At 41.5% G+C, this 24,863-nt stretch overlaps 1 protein-coding gene across 1 annotated transcript in view; it reads right to left on the reverse strand.

Moving 5' to 3' along the window:
* Nucleotides 1–24,863, reverse strand: part of pigg (phosphatidylinositol glycan anchor biosynthesis class G) — a 345,004-nt gene that overhangs the window by 268,209 nt on the left and 51,932 nt on the right. Inside the window, exon 3 of the mRNA XM_034181167.1 lies at nt 254–463. Within this exon, the coding sequence (XP_034037058.1) occupies nt 254–463 (210 nt within the window). The remainder of the gene's footprint in view (nt 1–253; nt 464–24,863) is intronic.

Raw genomic sequence — 24,863 nt, forward strand, 5'->3', positions numbered from 1 at the left:
GTAGCAACAATATAGCCGCGGCTGAGGGCTGAAATAAAGCGCAGGCTACAGACAGCTGTTTATCCTTCACCTGCACACTTATCAACTTTTATTGTTCAGGATGTTTTAAAATATCAACATTTGATCATTTTTAGTGATTATTTGTGCACATTTTTTGGTGTCACCTACACTTTAAATCCTTTAGTAGCAGGGGAAAAACATGCACATTTCATGTAATATATGCACCCTTTTTACTGTGAGACTAATACTGTACCTCAGTGTAGTCAGACACAAAGAAGGAGGTTGTGCCATCATACTCCATGAAATGTTTAGGGAAAAGCCGCACCCAGGTGTCATCTCCATAAAACACCATCTTCTTCCCTGCAGCTTTGGCCTGTGAAATCAGGTTGTCTTCCAGCAGTGCAGGAGAATTTAGGTTCATCACCACATCAATGAAGCCTGGGATGCTGCCAGTGGTAAGAGCCTATGGAGAGACATGATTTACTTTGTTTTTTTTTTTAATTGTCTTCTGAAAATAAATCACATGACCACAAGAGTTCAACAGTACAAATGAAATATGGTGCTGCTGTACAATGTTGAAAAATTAAATATTAAATATCCTTCATAACAGGTGCATGACTGCACTGCTCTGGTGTGTACATTTTTTAACATTGTGGAAAGTGAACCAACCCTACTTGCTGCCAGAAGCTCTATGCTGAATTGGGTACACAAAAGGTATTTATGAAGAACAGTTATGACTGATTTCATCGCAGAAACTGATTTAAGACAAACGTGAGCTATTTAACTGTCAAGAAAAACACAGTGCACATTTAAATTGAGAGTAAGCCTAGAATCATCACAGAGGAAGCAGAGAGGCCATGTCATTATTCACAAAATGAAACATGAGGATGCAATTACCCGATGAACTGGACTATAGCCTGAAATCTACAGGCAGAGTCCTGCAGGCTGAAATTAGACGTGACCAGACAACCAACAGCATCATTTTACCTATTTGTGTGTGTGTGAAACTGTTTAAGGACCTGTGGTCCACTCTTGGTCCGACTGTGCTGGAAATGATTAATCTTTCTTTAACTTCTGGATCTGTTCCTAAATGTTTCAAATCTGCAGTGATTAAACCATTACTTAAGAAACCTAATCTTGACCCTAGTGTATTCGGCCGACATCAAATCTATCATTTTGCGCTAAAATTCTGTAAAAAGTGGTGTCACAGCAGCTCGTAGACTATCTTACTGAGAATAATCTCTTTGAGCCACTGCAGTCTGCCTTTAGAAAGTATCATTCCACAGAGATGGCTCTCACTAAAGTGGTGAATGATCTTCTGCTTGCAATGGATTCGGACACCACTACGGTTCTGTTGCTGTTAGATCTCAGTGCTGCGTTTGATACAGTGGATCATCATATTCTACACTCAACAAAAATATAAATGCAACACTTTTGGTTTTGCTCCCATTTTGTATGAGATGAACTCGGATGGAGCGTGAGATCGACAGACGGATCGGTGCAGCATCTGCAGTGATGCGGTCGCTGTATCGGACCGTCGTGGTGAAGAGAGACCTGAGTAGGGGGGCAAAGCTCTCGATTTACCGATCGATCTACGTTCCAATCCTCACCTATGGTCATGAGATTTGGCTCATGACCGAAAGAACGAGCTCGCGAGTACAAGCGGCCGAGATGAGTTTCCTCCGCAGGGTGGCTGGGCGCACCCTTAGAGATAGGGTGAGGAGCTAGGTCACTCGGAAGGAGCTCGGAGTCGAGCCGCTGCTCCTCCACGTCGAAAGGAGTCAGTTGAGGTGGCTCGGACATCTTTTCCGGATGCCCCCTGGACGCCTCGCTGGAGAGGTGTTCCGGGTACGTCCCACTGGGAGGAGGCCCCGGGGAAGACCCAGGACACGCTGGAGGGACTACATCTCTCGGCTGGCTTGGGAACACCTTGGGGTTCTCCCGGAGGAGCTGGAGGAGGTGTGTGTGGATCGGGAGATCTGGGCGGCTTTGCTTGAGCTGCTGCCCCTGCGACCCGGCTCCGGATAAAGCGGAAGAAAATGGATGGATGGATGAACTCAAAGATCTAAAACTTTTTCCACATACACAATATCACCATTTCCCTCAAATATTGTTCACAAACCAGTCTAAATCTGTGATAGTGAGCACTTCTCCTTTGCTGAGATAATCCATCCCACCTCACAGGTGTGCCATATCAAGATGCTGATTAGACACCATGATTAGTGCACAGGTGTACCTTAGACTGTCCACAATAAAAGGCCACTCTGAAAGGTGCAGTTTTGTTTTATTTGGGGGGGGGGGGGGGGATACCAGTCAGTATCTGGTGTGACCACCATTTGCCTCATGCAGTGCAACACATCTCCGCATAGAGTTGATCAGGTTGTCAATTGTGGCCTGTGGAATGTTGATCCACTCCTCTTCAATGGCTGTGCGAAGTTGCTGGATATTGGCAGGAACTGGTACATGCTGTCGTATACGCCGGTCCAGAGCATCCCAAACATGCTCAATGGGTGACATATCCGGTGAGTATGCCGGCCATGCAATAACTGGGACATTTTCAGCTTCCAAGAATTGTGTACAGATCCTTGCAACATGGGGCCGTGCATTATCCTGCTGCAACATGAGGTGATGTTCTTGGATGTATGGCACAACAATGGGCCTCAGGATCTCGTCATGGTATCTCTGTGCATTCAAAATGCCATCAATAAAATGCACCTGTGTTCTTCGTCCATAACAGACGCCTGCCCATACCATAACCCCATCGCCACCATGGGCCACTCGATCCACAACATTGACATGAGAAAACCGCTCACCCACACGACGCCACACACGCTGTCTGCCATCTGCCCTGAACAGTGTGAATCGGGATTCATCCGTGAAGAGAACACTTCTCCAACGTGGCAAACGCCAGCGAATGTGAGCATTTGCCCACTCAAGTCGGTTACGACGACGAACTGGAGTCAGGTCGAGACCCCGATGAGGACGACGAGCATGCAGATGAGCTTCCCTGAGACGGTTTCTGACAGTTTATGCAGAAATTCTTTGGTTATGCCGAGTGGCTGGTCTCAGACGATCTTGGAGGTGAACATGCTGGATGTGGAGGTCCTGGGCTGGTGTGGTTACACATGGTCTGCGGTTGTGAGGCTGGTTGGATGTACTGCCAAATTCTCTGAAACGCCTTTGGAGACGGCTTATGGTAGAGAAATGAACATTCAATACACGAGCAACAGCTCTGGTTGACATTCCTGCTGTCAGCATGCCAATTGCACGCTCCCTCAAATCTTGCGACATCTGTGGCATTGTGCTGTGTGATAAAACTGCACCTTTCAGAGTGGCCTTTTATTGTGGGCAGTCTAAGGCACACCTGTGCACTAATCATGGTGTCTAAGCAGCATCTTGATATGGCACACCTGTGAGGTGGGATGGATTATCTCAGTAAAGGAGAAGTGCTCACTATCACAGATTTAGACTGGTTTGTGAACAATATTTGAGGGAAATGGTGATATTGTGTATGTGGAAAAAGTTTTAGATCTTTGAGTTCATCTCATACAAAATGGGAGCAAAAACCAAAAGTGTTGCGTTTATATTTTTGTTGAGTGTACTTGATAGGCTGGAAAATCATTTTGGGATTACTGGGAGTGCCCTTGCATGGCTGACGTCATACTTGACCAGTCATTATCACTGTGTTTTATACAGTAAAACTACCTCTAACCTTAGTGTCATGAAATCTGGAGTTCCACAGGGGTCTGTCTTAGACCCCCTGCTTTTCTCCCTTTATAGCACCCGCTGGGTGGATATTGTGGTGTTTTGGGATTACCTTTCACTGCTATGCTCATGATACTCAGTTATACATGCCGATAACTGCTGGTAATCTCACTCACATAAAATCCTTAGAAGATTGCCTTGCAGCAGTGAGAAGCTGGATGTGTAGCAACTTCCTACTTTTAAACTCTGATGAGACTGAAATGATGGTTCTTGGTCCAGTGAGACATCCGCATCAATTTGATCAGCTAACGCTTAGGCTAGGCTCATGTGTCATACATCACACGGACAAAGTGAGGAACCTTGGGGTAATTTTTGATCCTACATTGTCCTTTGGCCTCCACATTAGAAATATTACGAGGACTGCTTTCTTCCACCTGTGAAATATAGCGAAGATTCCTCCCATCCTGTCTATGGCTGATGCTGAGACCCTGATCCATGCATTTATCTCTTCTAGATTGGACTACTGCAATGTTATATTTTCTGGTTTACCGCAGTCCAGCATTAGGGGTCTCCAATTGGTTCAAAATGCTGAAGCCAGACTTTTGACAGGAAGCAGAAAGTTCGACCACATTACACCCATTTTGGCATCCTACTTAGCTGACCTAATTAAACATTATGTACTGGCCCGGGCTTTGCTTTCTCAGGGGGTCAGGACTACTTTGTGTCCCTAAGGTGAATAAGAAGTCTGCAGGTCACAGAGCTTTCTCTTATCGTGTCCCTGTTCTGTGGAATGATCTCCCTGCGTCAATAAAACAGTCAGATTCTGTGGAGACTTTCAATTCCAGACTTAAGATGCACTTATTTTCCCTTTCGTATGGCCAGCATACTGGTACAGTTTTGTTTTACGCTTTTTACTTTTAATTTATTTTATTAAACGGAGCGGGCTGTAGCCTCAACTTTACCTAAATTCTGGATCTTTTAGTGAAGTTTAGGGCTAGTGGCCGGTGATCATTTTAGTATTTTTTCTGTTTTTCTTGTTGTTTAATGCTTTAAATTATACAGTATTTCTTGTCTTTCTGATGCCTGTTTCTGTTTTATCTCTCTGTTTAAGGTGCAGCTCCATCCAGAGATGGGAGTTGTATTTGTGCTGGAGACCCTCCTGTCTGTGCACCAACAGCATTTCCTGTATATTCGTTTTGTGAATTGTTCTGTAATTTATGTTTGTATCATGGCCCAAGCAGAGGGTCACCCCTTTGAGTCTGGTCTGCTTGAGGTTTCTTACTTACCACTGCTGCTCTTGCGGTTAGTAAAATTAGACCTTACTTGTGTGAAGCAACTTGAGGCAACCTTGTTGTGATTTGGTGCTATATAAATTAAAAAAAAAAAAAAAAAATGCACCAACAGTGCCGGGTGCATCCTTCCCGACTTGTCCGTACAGTCAACCACAGAAATTCTGCATCCCAGGGATGCTGTGTGTACATAAAATTTGCAACCTATTGGATTGCAGCACATTATTTCTATCGAGGGATGGAGTTAAATGGAACCCTGAGGTGAAGCTGATGCTACATTATTTAAATTTTTCCTGAGACTGTTAGCCTGACAAATAATTTCCAGTGTCAAATAACATGATTAGAGAGCCAGGGTACTGTTCCTTTTCTTTGCCTACAGCAAGCATAGCATGCAGGTGAGCCCCATCACTCGTGCAAGTTGGTGACTACAAAATCAGGCCATGAGTTAATGAAGTTAACCAAAAAATAAAAAATAAAAAATAAAATTCCAGTATATTATTCAGTAGTCTAAATTCTTGGGGACCACGAGTGACGCCGAATTGTGACTTACACATGCGCGGGTTATAACGGGGTCTACCTGAATTAATATTATACTGCTGTAGGTGACTGGTGGTGACATGTGCAGGCAGAATGTACTTGCATTGTGCAGTTGTTTATGTCAGGTGCGTCTGAATGTAGAATTCTTTTTGCAGCACTCGCCAGTGCTAGAATTTTGCTGGTCAATGTTTTTTGGTTTAGAATTGTATGAAGACACTAGCTCTTCACCTAACCACACCTCACCGCAAGACCAACACACCTACAGGAATGCAAGTGGGCACTGCATGTAAAGCGCCTGTCACACGATGATGGATCAAGTATACGTATGAAGAACTGATGCAAATTTTAGATATCTGTTCCTGTCCATTTTTGTTATACACAAGTCCTTTTCTCATTCATTGAATACATTCTTTTTCAGCTGATATATGGCGAGTCTATCAGAAAGTTTTGTGTGTGCTCAAAACTTTGAGCGGACATCAGGCAGAGAGCTTTCCCAGTGATTGTACATTTACCAGTTGGTCCTCTACTTGTTTGTTACTTCTACATTCATATTCTATGGCTGTCTGATGCTTCAGACTGGGCTTCTGACTGGCCAAAACTGAGGCAAGGGGTGTGTCAGCCCAAGGGGAGAGAGGATGGTTCCTGACCCAGAAACATGCAGCACAGCTGTTCACTTAGTAATGGTCAGAGTGAAGAAATATGAAAATGTGACATCATCCATCCATCCATCAGAGTCCCAATATTAACCATTATTATATGGCTGTGACGCTACGCACGCTCAGATTGGCCAGTTACCGGTCAGATATTTTCCCATTTCAGACCGATACTCATGACAATCAGTCCAAAACACGTATTTTTGTTACAAACCAGAAGCTAAAAAGCAAGTCGGATATGAACATACTCCATAAATATCTGAACAGCATCTGAAAAAACACACCGATTGAAAGCTAACCAGCTAACGACAGGACCATCTATTAGTAAGTTCTTCATGGAGGTGAAGTGAAAAATTTGGACTACAAACCATCAGCAGCTTTCATATTCGGACGATACTGTAAGTTTTTGTGTTTATGTATATAATAGCCATATAATAAATTAATTATTAGCCTCAGTTCGCTGACAACACATCTGTCTGAAATTTCCCCGTAGAGACCTCACAGTTGGTTAATAATCCTTTAATATTTGCCACTGGACAAATTATGTCAATCCATTACTAGTCAGTTCACTCAGTCCATCAGAGGGTGACAATACCTTTAAATTGACAACTGCATCAAAGGGAAATTAGCGATGGCACTTGCATTTTTGCAGGAAGTACAATAAGTACGCTTTTGTTTGTATGAGCATCAGTTTGGATATTAGCATATTATTTCACTGAAAATAATGGATTTTTTTCTTTTACTCAAAGATATTATTTGTGTTGGTCTGCCAACATGCAGACAGAAAATGTTACCGGCAGCAATGATTCAAAAGCAGACAATTCTGCAGGAAAACTGCAGACCTGGCATCCATTCAAGAGCAGCTAAAAAGAAACATTTATTGACACCGTCACCTGTAGCCAAAAGCCACCAGACCTTCATTTGTGTGAGGTGAAGACTGATGCTTCTGTTGCTGAAACTGCATATAAGAGCAGCAGAAACTTTTTGTTAACCTGCACACCTTTAAAAGGACCTGACGTAATGGTGTACACATAAAGGATTCCATGGGGTATTGGGGTGTCTGCAAAGAAGAAAAATTTAATTTTTTTAGAAAAACAAACTACTTATTGCATGTGTGACACATATCTGTTTTCATGGTTTAATGGATTTGTGAGCATGAGACAAATATTTCAGTTATTTTGGCCTCGCATTGGATAAGGTGAGGTGCTGCTCATGTGCACCTGTGTCTCTTAGCAAACAAAATCTATTCTGTGTTTGATAAATGTGTTTTGAGCAGCACTGTGGGATAGTGGTTAGCACTGTTGCCCCACAGTAGAAAAAAAAAACCCTAGTTTCGAATTGGATCTGGTCCTTTCAAGCCTCTCTAAAATTTTACTTAAAAATAGATTGGACACTGGTCTATAATTATTCAGAATTGAATCATCTAAAACATTAGTCTTCAGAAGGAGCTTAACTAGAGCAGTCTTAAAGACAGCAGGAAAAACACTCATCGGAAGAGAATTCATTGTTTACAACATTCAGTAAGTCCATTAAGAAGCCAAAAATTGTTTTAAGAAGGATGGGACCTAAAAACAGGTTGAAGGTTTTTACTGAGAAATTTTGCCAAGCACCTCAGCATCAGCCAGGAGATGGTTTCCTCACACACAAACAAAGGCTTCATGTTAACATTCAGGGCTGTAATTGTTGACTGATGCTGAACTAAATTTCTTCTGATACTGTCCATTTTCTTACTGATCTGTTACTGCAAATTCTTCACATCTTGTGTTTGTAGATATATGACAACTTGATAACAGCAGGATTCATTAGACAGTAGTGAAAAAAGGATCCTGGGAGTTACTCTGGTTGTCATTTATTAGTTTGGAAAAGTGTGCAGCGGCGCGAAGCTCACCCTATGGTAGACGAAGGCACAAACCGGAAATGGCACACGCAAAAAAAAAAAAAAATCTGCCCACAGGGGAAAAAGCCACAAACCGGACAACATCGTCATAAAAAGCAACAAACTGATGATAGACGAAGCCACAAACTGGAAATAGCAAAAAAAAACACAAAAACAAAACAAAAAAAAAGGCTTCACTCATCGTGTCCATGACATATACGAGGTCTACTAGAAAAGTATCCGACCTTATAATTTTTTTCAAAAACCATATGGATTTGAATCACGTGTGATTGCGTCAGCCAAGCTTGAACCTTCATGCGCATGCGTGAGTTTTTTCACGCGGAATTCCTCCGCACGTCTGTCTCAATGTGCCGAAAAAGTGCTGATGTCCACGTCTTTTCACAATTCCTGTGCTAGCCAGATGACATCCTGGATAAAACACAGCGACCAGTTTGGAAATGAACGGCACATTCCACTGTTACAGGAGTTTCTTTCATGGAAAGAGGAGCGGAGGCTTCGAGCGGTGCCGCATGGCGCAAAGCAACGCCGTGATGAAGCCTCACGGGACATGTTCTGGCATGTCCAGGCACATCCACAATTTCTCGGATAATCACTCGATGGAAAAACCACCGACAGCTGTCTGAACGCCATCTCAAAGCCGTCCTGTGAGACCAAAACGGAGGTGGTTTTGTCTCGCTCCAGTAGCGAATCCATCGTGACGCGCGAAGCCTCCGCTCGGCTTTCCATGACAAAATCTCTTGTTAAAAGTGAAATCTGCTGGAAAATGGTTGATGTCCAGCTCTTGTGATAACCAGAGAAATTGCACACGATGGTCACGGATCCAGACAGCCATCCGTTTAGAAATGAAATGGTTGCTCAGCCTGTTGATGGTGGCTTCGGAGCGCGGCGCGCCACCAGTCGCTCTGGGCCGTCCTTAAAGCGACAGTAACACTCCGTAATCTCTTTGAAGCCCATAAAATTTTCACCAAAAACCATCTGAATTTCTCGAATGGTGTCCACTTTGATGTCCCTCACAGTTTCTGAAAAAATTTTGATCAAGCAAAGCGGCAGTCTGAGCCATTCCTAAACAATGAAAAAAACGACGAGAGGGGTGGACCACTCCTCACTCAAAGCCTGCTCACAGGCGAATGACGTAACCGACAGGTGTGAAAAACTCACGCATGCGCACAAAGGTTCAAGCTTGGCTGGCGCAATCACACGTGATTCAAATCCATATGGTTTTTGAAAAAAATAAGGTCGGATACTTTTCTAATAGATCTCATACATACAAAAATCTGCCAATGGTAGACGAAGCCAAACCAGAAATGGCACAAAAAAAAAAAAACCTGCTTCGCTCGTCATGTCTGCTACATATACTTATGAATAAATAGCTAGCTGTATATGGAAAATTTGGTAACGGAGGGTTAATTTAGTCTTTCTCCATTTCCAATCTGCAATGCCACAACTTCTCATTAGTAGTTTAATCTTCACATAGAAAAGATATTTAAGTTTTAAAAGATCAACTATCATGTATGATCTAAATTTACTGTTAAAATGATCTACAATTTAAAAAAAAAAAAAAAAAAAAAAATCACACTGGCTCGTAGCATGGGAACGTGTACAGATTCTGGCCACCATAGGGTAGAAAACAAAGTACTTGAAATATGGAATATACCATTTTAAAGGGTACTCTCTGGAGTATTAACCTGTGAAGTTTCAGAGTTTAATGCCTGCTCAGTGTGGAGACACAGCTGAATCAACATTCAGAGCACCTCGCCGTAAGCAAGAAAAAAAAATGCATTTTTGAAGATTCTTGGATCATACTTTGACTAGTCTACTTCCTTAAAACTAAGTCTTCCAGCAACATGTCTGCATTTCTAGCACTGTTGTCGTGCGTTACCTGTGCTGCTCCACAGCCTGTCTAGTGTCGGATTCCCTGTTTGGGAATCCGCTAGCTTAGCGTAGCTACTAGCTCTTAGCCGTTTTAGCATGGCGGCTTCTCCTGTCTCTCCCGTACTTTTCTGCTCTGGGTGTGAAATGTTTAGTTATTCCTCGGCCTCTTTTAGCAGTAACGGTACATGTAATAAGTGCAGCTTATTCGTAGCTTTGGAGGCCAGGCTGGGCGAATTGGAGGCTCGGCTCCGCACCATGGAAAATTCTACAGCTAGCCAGGCCCCTGTAGTCGGTGCGGACCAAGGTAGCTTAGCCGCCGTTAGTTCCCCCCTGGCAGACCCCGTGCAGTCGGGAAGGCAGGCTGACTGGGTGACTGTGAGGAGGAAGCGTAGCCCTAAACAGAAGCCCCGTGTACACCGTCAACCCGTTCACATCTCTAACCGTTTTTCCCCACTCGACGATACACTCGCCGAGGATCAAACTCTGGTTATTGGCGACTCTGTTTTGAGAAATGTGAAGTTAGCGACACCAGCAACCATTGTCAATTGTCTTCCGGTGGCCAGAGCAGGCGACATCGAAGGACATTTGAAATTGCTGGCTAAGGCTAAGCGTAAATTTGGTAAGATTGTAATTCACGTCGGCAGTAATGACACTCGGTTACGCCAATCGGAGGTCACTAAAATTAACATTGAATCGGTGTGTAACTTTGCAAAAACAATGTCGGACTCTGTTGTTTTCTCTGGGCCCCTCCCCAATCAGACCGGAGTGACATGTTTAGCCGCATGTTCTCCTTGAATTGCTGGCTGTCTGAGTGGTGTCCAAAAAATGAGGTGGGCTTCATTGATAATTGGCAAAGCTTCTGGGGAAAACCTGGTCTTGTTAGGAGAGACGGCATCCATCCCACTTTAGAGGGAGCAGCTCTCATTTCTAGAAATCTGGCCAATTTTTTGGGATCCTCCAAACTGTGACTGTCTAGCGTTGGGACCAGGAGGCAGAGCTGTGGTCTTATACACCTCTCTGCAGCTTCTCTCCCCCCTGCCATCCCCCTATTACCCCATCCCGTAGAGACGGTGCCTGCTCCCAGACCACCAATAACTAGCAAAAATCTATTTAAGCATAAAAATTCAAAAAGAAAAAATAATATAGCACCTTCAATTGCACCACAGACTAAAACAGTTAAATGTGGTCTATTAAACATTAGGTCTCTTTCTTCTAAGTCCCTGTTGGTAAATGATATAATAATTGATCAACGTATTGATTTATTCTGCCTAACAGAAACTTGGTTACAGCAGGATGAATATGTTAGTTTAAATGAGTCAACACCCCGAGTCACACTAACTGTCAGAATGCTCGTAGCACGGGCCGGGGCGGAGGATTAGCAGCAATCTTCCATTCCAGCTTATTAATTAATCAAAAACCTAGACAGAGCTTTAATTCATTTGAAAGCTTGTCTCTTAGTCTTGTCCATCCAAATTGGAAGTCCCAAAAACCTGTTTTATTTGTTATTATCTATCGTCCACCTGGTCGTTACTGTGAGTTTCTCTGTGAATTTTCAGACCTTTTGTCTGACTTAGTGCTTAGCTCAGATAAGATAATTATAGTGGGCGATTTTAACATCCACACAGATGCTGAAAATGACAGCCTCAACACTGCATTTAATCTATTATTAGACTCTATCGGCTTTGCTCAAAAAGTAAATGAGTCCACCCACCACTTTAATCATATTTTAGATCTTGTTCTGACTTATGGTATGGAAATAGAAGACTTAACAGTATTCCCTGAAAACTCCCTTTTGTCTGATCATTTTTTAATAACATTTACATTTACCCTGATGGACTACCCTGCAGTGGGGAATAAGTTTCATTACACTAGAAGTCTTTCAGAAAGCGCTGTAACTAGGTTTAAGGATATGATTCCTTCTTTATGTTCTCTAATGTCATATACCAACACAGAGCAGAGTAGCTACCTAAACTCTGTAAGGGAGTTAGAGTATCTTGTCAATAGTTTTACATCCTCATTGAAGACAACTTTGGATGCTGTAGCTCCTCTGAAAAAGAGAGCTTTAAATCAGAAGTGTCTGACTCCGTGGTATAACTCACAAACTCGTAGCTTAAAGCAGATAACCCGTAAGTTGGAGAGGAAATGGCGTCTCACTAATTTAGAAGATCTTCACTTAGCCTGGAAAAAGAGTTTGTTGCTCTATAAGAAAGCCCTTCGTGAAGCTAGGACATCTTTCTACTCATCACTAATTGAAGAAAATAAGAACAACCCCAGGTTTCTTTTCAGCACTGTAGCCAGGCTGACAAAGAGTCAGAGCTCTACTGAGCTGAGTATTCCATTAACTTAACTAGTAATGACTTCATGACTTTCTTTGCTAACAAAATTTTGACTATTAGAGAAAAAATTACTCATAACCATCCCAAAGATGTATCGTTATCTTTGGCTGCTTTCAGTGATGCCGGTATTTGGTTAGACTCTTTCTCTCCGATTGTTCTGTCTGAGTTATTTTCATTAGTTACTTCATCCAAACCATCAACATGCTTATTAGACCCCATTCCTGCCAGGCTGCTCAAGGAAGTCCTACCATTATTTAATGCTTCAATCTTAAATATGATCAATCTATCTTTGTTAGTTGGTTATGTACCACAGGCCTTTAAGGTGGCAGTAATTAAACCATTACTTAAAAAGCCATCACTTGACCCAGCTATCTTAGCTAATTATAGGCCAATCTCCAACCTTCCTTTTCTCTCAAAGATTCTTGAGAGGGTAGTTGTAAAACAGCTAACTGATCACCTGCAGAGGAATGGTCTATTGAAGAGTTTCAGTCAGGTTTTAGAATTCATCATAGTACAGAAACAGCATTAGTGAAGGTTACAAATGATCTTCTTATGGCTTTGGACAGTGGGACTTATCTCTGTGCTTGTTCTGTTGGACCTCAGTGCTGCTTTTGATACTGTTGACCATAAAATTTATTACAGAGATTAGAGCATGTCATAGGTATTAAAGGCATTGCGCTGCGGTGGTTGAATCATATTTGTCTAATAGATTACAGTTTGTTCATGTAAATGGGGAATCTTCTTCACAGACTAAAGTTAATTATGGAGTTCCACAAGGTTCTGTGCTAGGACCAATTTTATTCACTTTATACATGCTTCCCTTGGGCAGTATTATTAGACGGTATTGCTTAAATTTTCATTGTTACGCAGATGATACCCAGCTTTATCTATCCATGAAGCCAGAGGATACGCACCAATTAGCTAAACTGCAGGATTGTCTTACAGACATAAAGACATGGATGACCTCTAATTTCCTGCTTTTAAACTCAGATAAAACTGAAGTTATTGTACTTGGCCCCACAAATCTTAGAAGCATGGTGTCTAACCAGATCGTTACTCTGGATGGCATTTCCCTGATCTCTAGTAATACTGTGAGAAATCTTGGAGTTATTTTTGATCAGGATATGTCATTCAAAGCGCATATTAAACAAATATGTAGGACTGCCTTTTTGCATTTACGCAATATCTCTAAAATCAGAAAGGTCTTGTCTCAGAGTGATGCTGAAAAACTAATTCATGCATTTGTTTCCTCTAGGCTGGACTATTGTAATTCATTATTATCAGGTTGTCCTAAAAGTTCCCTAAAAAGCCTTCAGTTGGTTCAGAATGCTGCAGCTAGAGTACTGACGGGACTAGCAGGAGAGAGCATATCTCACCCGTGTTGGCCTCCCTTCATTGGCTTCCTGTTAATGCTAGAATAGAATTTAAAATTCTTCTTCTTACTTATAAGGTTTTGAATAATCAGGTCCCATCTTATCTTAGGGACCTCATAGTACCATATTACCCCATTAGAGCGCTTCGCTCTCAGACTGCGGGCTTACTTGTAGTTCCTAGGGTTTGTAAGAGTAGAATGGGAGGCAGAGCCTTCAGCTTTCAGGCTCCTCTCCTGTGGAACCAGCTCCCAATTCAGATCAGGGAGACAGATACCCTCTCTACTTTAAGATTAGGCTTAAAACTTTCCTTTTCGCTAAGGCTTATAGTTAGGGCTGGATCGGGTGACCCTGGACCATCCCTTGGTTATGTTGCTTTAGACGTAGACTGTGTTTCATAATTATTGTATGGCCTTGCCTTGCAATGTGGAGCGCCTTGGGGCAACTGTTTGTTGTGATTTGGCGCTATACAAGAAAAAAGTTGATTGATTGATTGATTGATTTCTGGTCCAATACGAGATGCACAAAAATGTGACGTATAAAAACATGAAGTACAGCAACTGATTTGTTGGAAGTGTTAGCTACTGCTTTAAGTGTTCAAACTAAGATGTATTGTGAGCTACCAAACAAGAGTGCACTAACTCATGGCATAGTTCCATGCTGGTTCTGTTCCAACTGGAATGCTATAGAGTGTGATGTACCATGTCTGTGTATTATTAATGGACCTGGTATCAAATACATTCAAAGAAATAGATGACTATATATTAACTACATCTTAACTATACCTTAACTAGTGACATTCCATAAACAGCTGCCCTGCATCATTGGTTTTTGTGAAGTACAAAAATGTGATGTGCAGCAAGTGAGAGAGATTTGTTGAAACTGTTAGCTACTGCTTGAAGCATTAAAACAAAGATGTATTGTGAGCTACCAAACAAGAGTGCACTAACTCATGGCATAGTTCCATGCTGGTTCTGTTACAAGTGGAATGCTACAGAGCATGACATACAGAAATCATAACGTACCATGTCTGTGTATCATTAAAGGACCTGATATCAAACACATTCAAAGAAATAATGACTAAGTAGTAACTACATCTTAACTATACCTTAACTAGTGACATTCCATAAGCAGCTGCCCTGCATCATTTGTATGTCATCTCTGGGGTGCAAGTTTTTGTGACGTACAAAAATGTGACATACTCTAACAGGAAACAATAAATGAGTGAGTGTAGATGCCCAGAACAAGCCCATTAGGAGGGTAAAAAGATATCCTAAGTCCTGCATTAAAGATGAACTAGCATGTTGCCCATGGGGATCCACAGGCTCTAGATTGGGTAGCGTTTATAAAATAGGTAGCTGACATTCTTCAAGGGTAGTAATAAATTAAGCAATGAGGTGGAATGGTGTGCGAGTCCAGAATGTTTTTAGAACCATAGACCTCAACAATTTCTGGAAGAGGAACTCAACCCTTTTATTTCCTTTTAATTATGTAATTTTTCATTTTAATTTACTGTCTTAATGTACGTATACATTGCTTAGGTTGTCATATACAATTATATGCGCTTCCCCTCATGCTTTTACAGTAAAAATGATTTACTGCTGGAAAGGCATGTAACTCCAAATGTACGTAGTAATGTTAGATAATATCCGTAGCTTCTCCAAAATTATTAGTCCTATCAATGTTCCATTTTGGCGCCGTTTGCCCTTGACCCAAAATACATAAGCATGCCAAACAGCAAAATGTCAGCTGTGCTCTGTTTGTCCTTGATTGAAGTTGCTTGCACAGCTGGTGTAAGAAGGTGGTTTTAATTTGACAAACAAAGACAGTGGCTGAAGACATTCAAACCACTAAACATTTCACTCATGGTACCAACATGAAACTTAAGTCACTCATGGTAATAGCAACATGAGACTTATCTAAACTGAGTAAACCAATTAGCTACAAAAACATTAAACTGATAAAAAATAAAAAACTGTTAAACTAACATAAGCCACAATAACAATGTTCAAAACCTCAAAAACACAAACTCCCATGGTTCACTGCAGCACATCATTGTCTATTGGTTAGCTAAAATTACTAATTGCTCCACAATATTTGTACAATCAACTTTCCTTTTCAGCAAGGTTCATCCTTTCTTTGGTGTTCTGACCTAAAATACAAAAGCATGCCAAACAGCAAATGTCAACTTTCCCCAGTTTTAGCATGATTGAAGGCATACACAGGCAGTCGTGCGCGCACACATGCACACACAGAGGGTGCTTGTAGTTACTTCAGGTAAGACCATGCCTCCGTTCTGAAATATCATTTTCAATGAAACAGCTTTTAAACAGTGTAGACATTCCTAAAAAAAAAAAACTACATTCACAACTGAGGATGTACCATAGTGACACACAGGCCATGAGTTATAAAAACTAAAACTAAAGTGTGGCCTCTGTTACATGTGGGTTGACTGACAGCATATTTAACAATTCTATAAAGTCCGTTTGATTGTCTACATGTAAGTTAAGATTGTCGAAGATGTTAGTTCTATTCAAATTAGTATAGATAATTGAAAGTAGCTCTAAAAACAAAAGATGGACATGTTTTAGTCAATCATACATAAAGTAGGAGGGCTATTAAAAACAAGAGTGTGACATTTAAAAGATGCATACTCATAAAATGCAATGTTTTTAAAGTGTAGGTGACATGAAAATTCAGTAAGGTATATCTTATATATTATATTCCAAATGTAATGTAATGCCGTGTTTTCATGAATATTTAAGACTAAAATTAAACAACAGTTTGAAATTTATCCTTTCCTGGTGCGCAGTCCTTGAAGAGAAATATTTGGATTTTGAACTGTGCGCCACTAAAAACCAGGAACTTCCCCGCGTGCTGACACTGGACAAGGAGGAGGAGGAACTGGCGTCAGCACGAGAACCATTATCTTAATAGCCCCATTCATTTATGGATATTTACATTCTACTGACAACCCCGTTTCCACCGAGCAGTTCGGCTCGGAGGTGCACCGTGTTTTCAGTGTCAGGACGGTTCATTTTCGCTGACAGAATGGCAGGTGGAACACTTATATAGATGAGTGTGTAACCGTGGCTTCTCCACTCGACACAGATACAAAACTGAGTATTTTCAGATTATTTTATGGTTTTGTGGGTCGTGGGATAATGCCATCGTGTGCAGACAGACAGACATGAGCAGATGAGGTGCTGGGAGTTTTTTTTTTTTTGCAGCACAAAGTGGCTCATTAACAGCGAGAGACTGGATTAATCAGCCGCAATAACGGATTACAACTGGTGCTGCTGGCACCAAAATCCCTGACAAACTGACTTTTCTCAGCCAAGACAGAATAAATTAAATTATGTTGAGATGTCGTTTTGTAAAAGGTGGACAACTTTATAGTAGGGATGGGACTGATCCGATCCTGGATCGTATCAGGTTCTGATACCGATACAATTCACATATTGGAAAATACCAATCCAACCCTCAACATTTTCCGATACCAGAGAAGAGCCACTGTGAATCCTCTCGGCTGCTGTTGTTTGCTGCCAAGCGGGAGGAGGGGAGGGAAAAGATTCTGAAGCTGAGCTGTGTGAGCGAGTTCTCTTTTGCAGCGTTCTAGCTGTGGTTAGCGGCAAATTTCTGCTCGGCTCGCAGGTTCAAATTGTCTGTTAGTCAAGTATAGATTTTCTGAAAAAATAACTGAATTGTTGCTGAAAACGTGTGCTAAAAAGGTAGCCGCTTCACTGTCTCGAGGCTGAGAAACGCCAGCTCAGTGTGCAGCTGAGGACAGCAAACAGAGATTCTGTCCACTGAAAGGGAAAAAAGCCTCCATTAAAATCCTGTGCGTGAGCGTCGGTGATGATATATTTATTTTACAGTTGAAAGGCTTCGTGTTTCCCAAACGTTTGAAGTTTGAACAGCAAGAGAGGGGAAAAAAAAAAAAAAGAGAGAGAGACGGAGGGAGAGAGAGAAAGTAAGCGAGAGACAGGGAGACAGGCAGAGACAGACAGGCAGAGAAGGAGAGAGAGTGCTGTCTTTTCTCTTTAAGTCTATAAAAATAAGGCTATAAAAAAATAAAAGTACTTAATTCTTTCACCAAAACATCAAATCTAGGCTTTCATCTTAGATGCACCTTCTGGGAAATTGTAGCTGAACTTTCAGGTCTCTTTTTTAAGAAAATCCTCATATAAAATCAACAATAATGATAATAATATTAAAGCAAACAGAGCCCTGGTATCAGATCAGAAAAGTATCGTATCGGCAGATATTCAAACTCAGGTATCAGGATCAGAAGTGAACAACTGCGGGTCGTGCATCCTTAGTTTAAAGATGAAACGGACAGGTAAGACATTATTTACTCCTTCTGTGAATGGTTTTAATATTTACTAATAACGTGTTACGCTACTAATGTACAGTACATTAAATGTGCGAGGTCTGTTAGAAAAGTATCGGACCTTTTTATTTTTTGCAAAAACCTGTTGGTGTGCTTGCATGAGCAAACCTTGAACCTTCCTGCACATGCGTGAACTTTTTCACGCCTGTCGATTGCATCATTTCCTGGTAAGCAGCATTTGTGTGAGGACATGTGCAGCGCGCTCAGCGGATTTTTATTTCAAGGAAAAAGCCGGAAAGACTGGAGCAGCGCCGCATCAAATTTTGCCCGAAACTGGGCGACAGCCAGGTGGAAACCATTCGGAAGATTCAGACGGCTTTCTGTGACTTTTCAGCCGTGTGACTATCCGAGAAATTCTGTAAGAGGTGGACATGTCACAGCATGTCCTGTGAGACTTCAAAACAAAGGCGCTTTTGCTCCGCCGTCAGAAGCAGCATCAATTTCATAGCCACTCTTTCCATGGCCAAATCTTCTGTCTTTTACAGTGGAAATCTTCTACAGTGGAATGTACCGAAAAAGTGCTGATGTCCACCTCTTCCACAATTTCTCAGATAGTTACACGGCGGTCCCATATTACCACAGCGTTCACTTTGGAAATGATCTGGTCATTTCAGCATGTTGATGGCCACCCGGAGCGCGGCTCGCTCTCCACCATTGTGCGGCCGTCTTTAAACCGGTTGTACCGCTCCTTAATCTGTGTGATGCCCAGAGGATCGTCACCGAAAGCCGTCTGAATAATCTGAATGATTTCCACCTGGCTGTCGCCCAGTTTCTTGCAAAATTTGATGCAGTCGCGCTGCTCCAGTTATTCCATCTTTTTCCTTGGAATGAAAATCCGCCGAGCGCACTGCACACGTCCCACACAAAGGCTGCTTAACAGGAAATGACGCAATCAACAGGCGTGAAAAAGTTCACGCATGCGCACGAAGGTTCAAGGTTTGCTCATGCAAGCACATGTGATTCAAATCCATCAGGTTTTTGCAAAAAAAAAAAAAAAGGTCCGATACTTTTCTAACAGACCTCGTATTCAAATCAAATCAAATAAATTTAACTTATATAGCGCCAAATCACAACAAACAGTTGCCCCAAGGCGTTTCCTTCAACAAGGAAACAATATTTATTTTAAAAATAGCTGATATTTTCAGTTCCTCATGTCATTTATTAGATTTGAAATTGTTTCTAAGGGGAAAAAACAACAAATAATAATAATAATAAAAAAAAAAAATCCACGCTTCCTCATCACTTTTTTCTGATGAACGATAGTAAAAAAAATTTCATCAGTTGATTATGACCAAAGAGCTGGCAAAAAAAAAAAAAAAAAAAAAAAAAAAAGTTTAGCATCTCCACCCATCCCAAAATCGCCTGCATTATATATATATATATATATATATATATATATATATAGGATTTGATGCAGGTGTTAATTTGGGGGATGAAAATTTACAGGGTGATTCCATAATTTTTTCCTCAGAATTGAGTGATTCCATATTTTTTTCCTCTGCTTGGTCTAAAAAAGTAACCGTTACTGACTGCCACAATCTTTTTTTCTTGATTTCTTATACAGCCAGAAAGTTGCCATTTGAAATGACTTTAGTTTTGTGTCATGTCTGTGATCTGCTTTTTTTCTACAAAATTAAACAACTGAATGAACATCCTCCGAGGCCGGTGATTCCATAATTTTTGCCAGGGGTTGTATATATATATTATGATCACCAATCTGTGTTCTGAACTGTGACCTTATTGTCACTGTTGTCAAACTGAAGGTTTTCCTCCAAAGTTTATCATCATCTAAATAAGGCTCAAAACTATAAATGCTGTGTCATGGTGTTAAAACTCAAAACCAGCTTGTAAGTACTGGAAGTAATGCTGAAAGTTATCGGTTATTGGTTAGCTGTAGCTTCCGATAAATTTCTGGGTGGTTTATCGGTTTAGCTTTATAAAAGAAAACTTTTTCAGTTAGCTGAATAGCTGTTATCAAAACCAACTTTTTGGTTAGCTGTGCCCACCCACCACTGGTGTCACCTACACTTTAAATACAAGTGTTGCAGAGGTGATGGTTGAGGACGGTGGACCCACTGCTTTCAGCAGTCCTGGTGGAAAATAAAAAGTTGTAAATTAATGGTGAAGCTTTGGAGTGTAGCTGGTCCATCTACACTGAGCCATTTTCCAGTTAAAAACATGCAGGCAATATTAATGTTAAAAAAAAAAAAATCAGGTCATTAATAAGAAATGTCTTGTTCAAAAGCAATCTGACATTTAAAAGTGTAATATTCAGGATCTGTCATGAGGTGGATGAATAGATGGTTTGTGTCTGTGAACCACTTTCAGGCTATTGAAGTTTATTCCAGAGGTCTGTTTAATTTTTAAGCGCTCACCGGTATTATGATGCCAATGGTTTTAAAAACCAGTCCTTTAATGAAATGGAAAAAAGAAACTTTGCTGTTACAGTGTACAATGAGCAACAGCAAACTGCACTTCCATGTGAACAAATGACAATACACAATCTTCAGAAGAAGCAAAAAAAGGAAGAAAAAAATCTGCTCAAAAGCATCAGTGAGTCAACATACTAACTGGTCCACAGTGTGTGTGGCTCATGATGAGCCACACAGCTTAAATGTCAAATAGATTATCGGTGGTGCACTCAGACACTCTGGCACAGGGACAGAAACCTGTGCAAGGGCCAACATGCAGACAGCAGTGCTGCACCTTCAAGGCTCTTCTGGGGAGGGGAGTTTATTTTTCAGTATTTATTCTTGCTGAGCACTAAGACCTTCCACCACTAACTTGAACAGTGCTTTCATCCCGTCTGAGCTTGTTACCAGACAGTACCTTTGGAAGTAATACAGGGACCAATCATCACTTGGTTGAGCTTCTTCATTGTTGCAGCCTTTCAGACACCCACAGAGTGGGAGTTAGTTCAAGCCACTTAATTATCAATTTTTCCAACATTTAAGTGCACCCTGAGCCCCCTGCTGATGTTGCAGCTCTTCGCCTTGCCTCTGAGGATAAACCTAAACCGTTCAGCCACATGGGTGCATTGTAAACAATGCTATGTAAGAGAATATCATCCTTTTGGTTACTACCTGACACTTGTGACCACAGATGAATATAAATCAAATGAAAACCCATCTCAGCTCCCACTTCAGCACAGCCATCCAGCTCAATGCAGCTCACATCATTACAGCCAGTTCATCAATCGATCAGACAGTGAGAAACCTGCCGCCTTGATGTGGTGGAGGGGTTTGTGCGCCCCGGGCAAGTTGTTGTTCAGGGGTTTGGCAGTTGGTACTTTGATGGATACAGTGTTTCTCTGTTGTCTTGGTGGACTGGTGGTCAGCACAAATCTGCTTTTTTTTTGCCACTGAATCAGCACCAGAACTTCATGAGCAAAGATGTTGTCAGTGGCTGTCTTTGTGAGCTTCTTTCTTTACTTCACCATGCTTTGCCACACATGGTAGACGGTACTTCAAACATACGTTTCTAAATGACTTCCCAACATAAGGCACATTTTCAAATGTTTAAGTGTGTGTTTTGGAAAACTTCAGCTACATCAGATTTTTGCCAACAGTCACCAAGAACACACATTTTCAGCTTCACTTAGTGATTGACAACTGCCTCGCAGGTGACACTACTAGTTACTGGTAATTTCAGTTCAGCCACTAGTACAGAAAGGACTGGTCACACTGACATACTGCACTGGTCCTCGTGGATCTCTTAATTATGGCAAAAATGGCTCAAATGCTCAGTGACTTTGCAAAAACTTAAGTGGGGGCTACATGTTGCTGGATCCTGGTTTCAATGTCCAGAGTGACACTGGTGGACATGGTATTCCAATACTGGCTGTGTTGCCAAGGAGACTGATCATGTTCTTTTGGGAAAACACTGGATACTTCTGCAGAACTGTAGATTCTATAAAAGTGGCCAGTTTGTGAATTATGACCACAGACAGACCTTTTGTGGCTTGAGGATTCAATTAAAGTCTCACAGACTGCAATTTGCTCAGTGCCCAAGATTAAATCTGGCTAGGGTGGTGGCCAAGCAGTTAAGTGTGCTTGTTTTCAGAGTGAAAGTTACCTTGTTCAAACCTTACCCGTGCCCATTCTCCATGTAACACCCCTGTCACACCTGGACGATTTAGCCAGCGTATGCCGACCATATTAAAAACACTGACATACGCGGGTGTCTGTCTAATAAATTATGGGTAAGTTTTGTATAAGTTAAGAGCACGTTGAAGCACGCTGATATACTTTGTAATACGGCGCGTTTGTCAAAGGTTTTGGGCATGCACAATATTTTCGGTGTATGCCAGCATGTGATTCATACGTCACATGCAGATGTGGGACATGAGTTGCCGGTAAGTTATGACAATGTTGACACAGGTTTCTTGTAAGTTACTCCTAAGTCAAAATATGTCCACTGATGCTGTCCATTGACTGGCTGAACAAGTGAAAGCTGCAGTCATGCAAACAGTTCAGGCTGTTACAAATATTTAAAAAATTCACACATTGAGTAAATATAAAGTCTTAATCTTACCTGTTCGTTTCAGTCCAATTCATCATCACAGCCTGACGAAAACGTATAACTTAAAGCGTCCTGATTTTGGAAAATGATGTCTGAAAATACTTCAGTTCATTGCCATGGCTGAAGAAACGTAACATTTTAAAGCAAGTCCCATGGTGGTTTTTCTGCTCCAGGTGCGTCTCTCAGCCTGAACCAGAGGACACCGGTGCGCTGCACCACAATACAATTAACTTATTTTAAAAGTTGAAAGAGTCACAGCATCGCATTCATTCATGTCAGTGTTTACCACAGACATCATTGACTCATCAACATTCTGCACAAAATGAAAATAAATCTCATGATCCACCAAGACAAAAATAATGTTAAATTACTTTGTTTGGCTTCCGTGTGAAGGGGGCGAGGCCGCGCCACAGCGTACGCGTGCTCGTTGACATGCTCGTCAATATTTAAGTGTTCCACCTGCCAAACAAAAGGGTTCTGCCGGTGTTGGCAATGCAAACCAAGCCAGAACTAACTGTTCTGACACGTATCATACTGTGCAGTACCGACCCGGATCACTCGGTGAAAACGGGGCTGTTAGCATCTGTTGACTAAATCATCAAGGTGTGACAGCTGCATAACTTATTACACGTACGCCCGTGTATGTCAGCGTTTTTAATACAGTCGGCATATGCTGGCTAAATCATCAAGATGTGACAGGGCCCTAATATGGAATTGTGTCAGAAGAGGAATCCGGCATAAAAAGTGTGCCAAATCAACATCAATCAATCAATCAATCATTTTTTTTTTTATATAGTGCCAAATCACAACAAACAGTTGCCCCAAGGCATCTTATATTGTAAGGCAAGGCCATACAATAATTATGTAAAACCCCAACGGTCAAAACGACCCCCTGTGAGCAAGCACTTGGCTACAGTGGGAAGGAAAAACATGCAGATCCACCTTGTATTTGCTGTGGTGACCCCAAATGAAGGGACTTTCCGGCCTTGAAAACTAGAGCGCTTTATCAGGAATTTATAAGCACCTTGGCTGGAGGAGTTTTAGCCATAGAGACAACTGACAATCTGAATGGAACGTGGGGGTTCTTCCACAACCAGACCTTGAAAGTTGCTGGAGATGGTGCTGGAGTTGCCACTGTTATAGGAGGAGGAGTTTCATATTTGAGTGCACTGTGAATGTCATCAAGAGGATACACTTCACAGGAATGTACACATGCACGCTGGCTGCAGGACTTGTAGACATGGACACAACAGGGGATCTGAATGAAATGTGACTGCCACATCTACCATTATAACCACCAGATCTCATTTGCAACAGTAGAATGCACCCTGATGATGTTAGCTTGGAAAACATGGAAACAATTATGCAAGACAAAGTAATGCATCTGCCATTGTCCTGTAATGCACCATCTGCAACGCACATTATTTCATTTCACTTCATACTGTAACTGCACCTTTATTGTTACTTTACTTTTTAATGCTTAATGCTTTTAATGCTTTTTTTTTTTTTTTTTTTTTTTTTAATGCCTATTTTGACTATTATTATAGACACCCGGTGAGAGCAGCAAAGAAGAGAATTTCATTGCACAGGGAAATACGTTTCTTACTGTACATATGACAATAAACCTTTTGAACCTTTAAAATGACAACAAAAACAATTCATGATGAGGAATTTAAAAACAAGAGTGTAATCATGAAAAAGTCACCGTGGATGGTACCATGTCCATGGGAGAAAGTGCTTCATATCAGAGGGTACACTGAATACCATTCAGAGGAATCATAGTGCATGGCTTGATGGAATTTCCAGGCTGCATAGCAAGTTGAGAAAATCAGTTCTACTGGCCACCAGAATAGATAAGGGTGTTTGTTAGAGGAATCTGTGGTCTAGTGACCTTCTGCCTGCTTACAGAGGTATCAAAGTACTTTCTTCATCCAAACCGACACCTCTACCGCAGTTATGACGGTTCAGTCCTGATACACACCTCTGCTATACTGTCACATTGGGAAGTCAACTTTAAGGAGTTGTATAAGACTGATCCTTGTCCTGTGTTAAACATCTCCAGAGGGGGGGATTGTTGTGGCTGATTACCCAGTCAACTGTGAACCACCAAAAGTTAGTGAGACTGCAAAGGCTGTGAAACAGATGAGGGTAGGGAAAGTTTCAGGGTTCTGCAGTGTTGGAGTTGAGCTCCTCCAGGCAGATGGAAATGCTGTTCTCCTGCTACTGCAAACAACCTTGATGTCAATCTGGGAGAAAGGATGTCTTGTCACACTCCTGAAATGAAAGGGTG

This window comes from Thalassophryne amazonica, chromosome 11, assembly GCF_902500255.1.
Source record: "Thalassophryne amazonica chromosome 11, fThaAma1.1, whole genome shotgun sequence".
NCBI lineage: Eukaryota > Metazoa > Chordata > Actinopteri > Batrachoidiformes > Batrachoididae > Thalassophryne > Thalassophryne amazonica.